Source organism: Scyliorhinus canicula, chromosome 17 (genome assembly GCF_902713615.1).
Source record: "Scyliorhinus canicula chromosome 17, sScyCan1.1, whole genome shotgun sequence".
Taxonomy (NCBI): Eukaryota; Metazoa; Chordata; class Chondrichthyes; order Carcharhiniformes; family Scyliorhinidae; genus Scyliorhinus; species Scyliorhinus canicula.
Genome location: NC_052162.1, coordinates 96,959,670 through 96,966,845, shown reverse-complemented (window position 1 = coordinate 96,966,845; position 7,176 = coordinate 96,959,670). Strand labels below are relative to the sequence as shown.

The 7,176-nt window shown below is 46.8% G+C and overlaps 1 protein-coding gene across 3 annotated transcripts in view; it reads right to left on the bottom strand.

Annotated features, from left to right (window-relative positions):
• Positions 1-293: 293 nt before the first annotated feature.
• si:dkey-172j4.3 (diacylglycerol kinase eta) overlaps positions 294-7,176 on the bottom strand; it is a 266,777-nt gene continuing 259,894 nt past the window's right edge. For 2 of the 3 annotated variants that reach the window (XM_038775249.1, XM_038775252.1), the window contains exons 28-29: positions 4,726-4,856; positions 294-2,013 (exon numbers count right to left, since the gene is read on the bottom strand). In XM_038775249.1, the coding sequence (XP_038631177.1) occupies positions 1,924-2,013; positions 4,726-4,856 (221 nt within the window). In that variant the 3' untranslated portion in view covers positions 294-1,923. The remainder of the gene's footprint in view (positions 2,014-4,725; positions 4,857-7,176) is intronic. The other variant, XM_038775250.1, reaches the window with a different exon arrangement.

The following is a 7,176-nucleotide window of genomic DNA, read 5'->3' as shown; positions in this document are numbered from 1 at the left end:
CATTAGGGGCTGGTTTAGCACAGTGGGCTAAATGGCTGGTTTTTAAAGCAAACCAAGGCAGGCCAGCAGCGCGGGTTCAATTTCCGTACCAGCCTCCCCGAACAGGTGCCGGAATGTGGTGACTAGGGGCTTTTCACAGTAACTTAATTTGAAACCTACTTGTGACAATAAGCGATTTTCATTTTTCATATTGTCCCATAAACACTCCCAGGACATGTACAGCACGGGGTTAGATACAGAGTACAAATCCCTCCACACTGTCCCATAAACACTCCCAGGACAGGTACAGCATGGGTTTAGTTACAGAGTAATGCTTCCTCTACACTGTCCCCATCAAACACTCCCAGGTCAGGTAAAGCACGGGGTTAGTTACAGAGTAAAGCTTCCTCTACACTCTCTCACAAACACTCCCAGGAAAGTTATAGCACGGTGTTCGATAAACAGTAAAACTCGCTCTACACTGTCCCCATCAAACACTCAGACAGCATGGGGTTAGATACAGAGTAAATCTTCCTCTTCACTCTCCCCATCAAACACTCCCAGGGCAGGTACAGAACAAGGTTAGATACATAGTAAATCTTCCTCCATATTTTCCCCATCAAATACTCCCAGGGCAGGTACAGCACAGGGTTAGATGCAGAATAAAGCTCCCTCTACCCTGTCCCCATTAAACACTCCCAGGACAGGTACAGCACGGGGTTAGATACAGGGTAAAACTCCATTTGTGCTGCCCCACCAAACCCACTGGGCAGACGCAACATGGATTAGATATAAATTTAAGTTTCCGTAACACTGTCCTCATCAAACACTCCTTTGGTTTTTATACAGGGGATGAGTTCCATGGTATACGGGAGCTACACGGTGTGGGTGATCTGCTCCGGATGATGAAGGTGAAATTCATTGTCTATCTTTAAAAATGTTTCTTCAATTTGGAGCTGAATGATTCATTGTCCCTTGTCCTTAAACAGCACTAATAAATTATGCTGCTAAATATATGCAAGGTCCCTACACTTACAACACTGAACAACTTGCAGGGACATGCGTACTACTTACCACCACACAGGGCACTGTAACATCCCAGCAAGAGTCACACTTTGGTAACAGCGACGTATTTTTTCACCATTACAGATACAGTTAATTTATCAGAATTACTCCACATCTACTAAGCCTCTTTGTCAGAGTCCATGAGTTAACAGCTGTGTCTTCTATTGCCTGGCAGTAACTAAAAGGACATGGCTGGAAATGGCGGCAGCTCATGCAGACCATGCGATTATAGCAAAGGTTTTCCACCATCCACGCACAAGGAGTTGGCAACTAATAGAAGCGGCTTAAAGATCTGCATTTAACGACTGCTCCTCAACCATTCTAAACAAGAGAGCAGAGAGCGAGTCACAGAGACATCACTTTGCTGGCTGTTCGCCGGGGTCACAATGTTAGGGCCCATGATTAATTTTCGCTCTTGTAAATGATCAAATCAGGTTTAGTCAGGAGAAGCGGCAATGAGAGCCACATCCTTTCAGCAATGCTCCAACACTTTGGATTACTTTGTCCAAAGATCAACTCCACTCGCTAACTGGTTGCTTGATGCCACTGGGAAGGTCACTGTCCTCCGGCGAAGTTACTACTGGTCACGGTATCACACCAATAACACTAGGGATTCCTGTGACTATGATTAACAAGGGTGTGGGAGGAGGGGGGACAAGTTGCTAGATGTGCCTGGCCATGCAATGCCTAAGCTTTTTGCAGGGAAGGAGTTTACTTTCATTCTGTTTTACATTCAAAGGGAGTGGCGTATTACTGCTGTCCTCTGGGCAGTAACGTCAGGCAAGCAGACCATGAAGATTTGAAATCAGCAGAGAAACACATCCCTTCAGAGCCTGTGGAACATTTCCGCAGCTTTCTTCCTCCGGTCTTGACTGGTTGCTACAGTTCAAAGGTGACTGTATCCCGGTCGATGTCTTTAATACCATGCAGAATACGTTTCATGTGGCCCACCTTGGTTATCCCCAGATCCTTGAACAGAAAAGATAAATAATTTAACCATATCAATCTATCATTTCAACCAGAGAAATAAGCAGCAAGAAATTTGAGAACATTAGCTCGGATTCTGTTACGACAACAATGGGGGTAAAGTTTCAGAATGCTCAGGTTGAAAGTCGTCAAGTCATGTGACCGAGGTTCATTAACAGCTGCAAATTATGAGGAGAGTGACAGGTAGAGAAGTGAAAACTGTGGGGGAAAGGAGGAGACGACAGTTGATGGCTGACTTTATGAGGAGTAGGGAGAGTTGTTGGGGAAAGAAAAAAGGGGGAATCCACGATGGTGGAGGGAGTCCATGGGGAGAGGGGAGAAATAAAGAATTCATCCATGTATTCATGAACAGTGCTTTTTACGACTACAATATGTCAGAAAGCTTTGCACAGCCAATTAATTACTTTTGAAGTGTAGTCACAATTGCCATTTATGAAATGGTACATTAAATCTACACGCGGCACATTCTTGCAAGCAGCGATATGATAATGACTTGGTAAATCTCTTCTCGTGATGTTAGCTGAGGGATAAATAGTGACCAGCTGCTGTCCTCCTTTGAAACAATATCATGGTGAATCTTTTATACCTGCCTGGTCTTTGATAGGGTCTTAGTTTATTATATCGTAGAAACATAGAAAACAGGATCCAGGAGTAGGCAATTCGGCCTTTAGAGCCTCCTCCGCCATTCATTATGATCATGGCTGATCATCCAACTCAATAACCTGTTATCGCTTTCCCCCCCATATCCTTTTGTCCCTTTAGCCCAAGAGCTATATTTAGAACTCCTTCTTGGAAATATACACTGCGGAATTCTTCCCCGATGGCGTGGGATGGCCACAATGGGAAACCACATAAGCTGGTTGCCGGAACGGAGGATCCCGCTGCTGATGGAAAACGGGGCTGGCGGGATGGAGAATCCTGCCCACAGTGTTTTGATCTTCACTGTTTTCCACAGGCTCACAACTCTCTGGGTGAAGGATTTTCTCCTCACCTCAGTCCGAAATGGTTTACCCCGTGTTCTTAGACTGTGACCCCTTGTTCTGGATTCTCCCGCCTTCGGAAACATCCTTCCTGCATCTACCCTGTCTAGTCCTATTAGAATTTTATAGGTTTCTCTGAGATCAGCACTTTACCACTGATGAAATGCAATGTCAGCCTCGACAGTCGACTCAAGTTTCTGGAATCAAGCTTGAACTCCAGGCTTCCTGACTCAGAGACAAGGATATTACCCACAGAGCCATAGCTTAACAGCTTGATGCTTGATAATTGACATGGGAGCATGTTAGAAAACCGATCAAGGATCACGCCACGCCGGTCGGGGGCCGTTGGCAGCAGACCCCCCGGCAATTCCCCGGGCCCTGAATGGGCCGAGTGGCCGTCGGTTTCTGGCCAGTCCCGCCGGCGTGGATTGGACATGGTCCCACATGGCGGGACCTGGCTGGTAGGTTGGCTGGTGCAGTCCTCGGGGGATCGTGGGGGGATCTGGCCCTGGGGGGCCCCAACGGGGCCCACCGATCTGTGGACGGGCCTATGCTGTGGAGACAGTTCTTCCTTCCGCGCCGGCCCCTGTAGGGCTCCGCCATGGCCAGCGCACGTGCTAAAATATGGCGGCCAGTCTGTGCATGCGCGGAACCACGCCGGCAGTTCTGCGCATGCGCTAACTCGCGCCAGCCCCTCAGCGCCGGCTTAGCCCCCGGAAGTGCGGAGGATTTCGCAACTTCCGGTCAGCCTGACGCCGGAGTGGTTTGCTCCGTTTTTTACGCCAGCATCATCCCATCGAGAGAATCCCACCTAAGATAATGCTGTAATTGACCAATATATTCAAGAGATATAAAACTGTAAAAAAAAAATCAAAGAACTATTTTCATTTCAGTGGTTTGGGGTCAAGTCTAGGAGCTGATGGGAACTGCTCAGGATTCAAACTTTGTTTTTTAATTTAAAGTACCCAATTCATTTCTTTCTCAATTAAGGGGCAATTTAGCATGCCAACCCATCTACACTGCACATATTTGCGTTGTGGGGGTGAGACCCAAACAGACACAGGGAAAATGTGCAAACTCCACAAGGACAGTGCCCCGGGACTGGGACTGAACCAGGGTCCTCGACGCCAATGAGGCAGCAGTGCTAACCACTGCGCCACCGTGCCGCCCTGGGATTCATACTTCTGACGTCACTGTAAAGTGCACTGTGAGGACACTGAGGAAGCCCAGAATCTGGTTCAATTAGCATGAAGCGATCTGGCTACGGTACTGATAAAGGATTTGCCAGGGTAGATAGTGAGGTGCACAATCCTAAAATTAATGCTAAGTGGTTCATTGGTGATGTCATGAAGCACTTGTACACACAAAGAATGTTCATTCTGAAGGACAATTGGAGTTCTCGAGACTAAAGTTGCGGTGCAGATGTGCCATCATCTGATTGAATGTCAGAGCAGGCTGGAGGTTGTTATATTAGTTCTGTTCACATTGGACAAATGACCACTTTGGCCAGGTGTTGGAAGGAAAAACTCACATCATCCTGCAGGAAAACTGAATTCAGTCCCAAGGTTCATAGTCAGATCTGTTTTGTGCATTGCTCCTGCCAAACACACAGCCATAGTTTGAGGCTACAATCATGATAATCTCTATAGTTTAATTAGGATAACCCATGGTGGCCACAGGGCCTGTTAACAGGAATATCACGGTTTAATGGTACCTTCAGATTTCGCCTTTCCAGTTGCAAAAGCTCGGACCCCTGGATGTCATGACGTGTAAAAATGTCTCTGTACTCCCCTAGTTTGAGGGACTCCAGCCACACTGCTACTTCATCTGTGCCCCATCTCTCCACTAGCAAAGGGAAGAGCAGAGCTCTGCTTAGCAACAGCAAACAAGCCACCACCTGACAAGACAATGCACGCACAGCAGGCCAGGCACAATGCAGGCAAAAGCTTTCCTTACGACAGCGAAAGCACACAGCGTCGAGGTGAAATGATGGACGCGTTGAAGGGAACTTGGCTTCGCTGAGCAAACAGGATGAGTTTGGGCACAGGCTTTCCCACCTGTACTCTTCCTAAACTCAGATTGGCAGATACAATGGGATGAATGGCCTGCATCTACACTGGATGATACTATGATTTGAGATCAGCACCTATTACTGTTGTTGATCAGCTGCTGGATTGGGTGTATTTTTAGTGTTCAATTTGAAGCTGAGGGAAATGGAACCAATCTATGACCCAGAGTTACCCAACAGGTTGCACCTTAAACAGTTTGGCTGGAATTGAGTAATTTCACAGAAAACAGGGTGGGAAAGATTACAAAAAACATTTATTTACAATTCAGGCAAGGACTGACAGGCATTCCTATTGAAGGTAAACGCAATAACCCAATCAGAATTTAGTTCAACTTATTGAATTTTACAACTTAAAGGAGTCACGGTGGCAGTGGGTAGCCCTGCTGCCTCACAGCGCCAGGGATTCTCAGGGGCTGCTTTAGCACAGGGCTAAATAGCTAGCTTTTAAAGCAGACCAAGGCAGGCCAGCAGCACGGTTCAATTCCCGTTCAGCCTCCCCGAACAGGCGCCGGAATGTAACGACTAGGGGCTTTTCACAGTAACTTCATTTGAGGCCTACTTGTGACAATAAGCAATTTTCATTTCATTTCATTTCACTTCATTTTCATTTAATTTCAATCCCGGCCTTGGGTGACTGTCTGTGTAGAGTTTGCACATTCTTTGTGAGGGTTTCCTCCGGGTGCTCCGGTTTCCTCCCACAGTCCAAAGGTGTGCAAGGTAAGGTGGATTGGACATGCCCCTTAGTGTCCAAGGATGTGCAGGTTCAGTTATGGGATTATGGGGATGGGGCGGGGTGAGGAGTGGACCTGAGTAGAGTGCTCTTTCAGAGGGTCTGTTCAGACACAATGGGCTGAATGGCCTCCTTCTGCATGGTAGGGATTCTCTGATTCTCAAATTGCACAAATGTTAATATATTCAAATACATGCAAATTAATCTCACATTGTGCTTTCACAGCAATGGTTGTAAAATGGAGGTGAAGGTGAAACTTAGAAGATAACCATGTCAGTTTAAACATTTTTTAAAAATAAATTTAGATTACCCAATTATTTTTTCCAATTTAAGAGGCAATTTAGCGTGGCCAATCCACCTACTCTGCACATTTTTGGGTTGTGGGGGCAAAACCCACGCAGACACGGGGAGAATGTGCAAACTCCACACAGACAGTGACTCAGAGCCGGGATCGAACCTGGGACCTCAGCGCCGTGAGGCGGTTGTGCTAACCACTAGGCCACCGTGCTGCCCTCAGTTTAATCTTTAATGATCTTCCCTGTCTTCAGCTGGTGTTCCAAAACAGTGAGCGCGGGCATGCACAAAGAAATCCAGACAACTCACAGCGAGTGCAGACTATGAAATCAAGATGATTAGGAATCTCCAAACTCCACAGATTTAGGCAGAAACACAGGTGGGAGGTGATATCTAATGAGAAGTGAGCAGGACAGGATGAGCCAGTGCAACAGCCTCCACTCACACATGAACACTGCCGTTCCCTCCACCGAGAACAATCTGGCACCTCCCCACCCCGAAGTAGGCAAGCTGGTGAGTGTGGCATCCGGTGATGGCCATCCTAAAAACACTCTTCTAAAACGCATCCTTTATTCAACACACCAATAACTTTTTAGTTCATGACAAAAGATCTTCGGGGAGGGATTTTAACTTGCTCAAAATCCATTTGCTTCCGCAAAATTATAATCTCCTCCAGCCTGTGCCCATAGCTCTCTTCTGCTGTTCTTCTGCAGAGTGCACTGTAGCATCTTGCCAAGAATTCTTTGACCTCCATGTCCCAAACCTGCAACCTCTACGGTCCAGTAGGTTTGGAGCAGAAGGCACCATCACCCCCACATTCCCCTTCACCCTGACTGGGACATATACATTATCATTATAAATCCTGGAACTTAAGACTCAACAGGTCTACCTACACCTTAGGCCCTGCAGCAACTAATGGAGGCAGCTCACCATCACCTTCTCAGAACAATTAGGAACAGGTAAGAATAACTAGCCATGAGAACAGAGCCCACATCCCATGATTTTAGTTTGATTACACAGTGTATCTCCAGTCGAAAATGGACCAATGTGCTTCTGATTTTCACGGTTGAAAC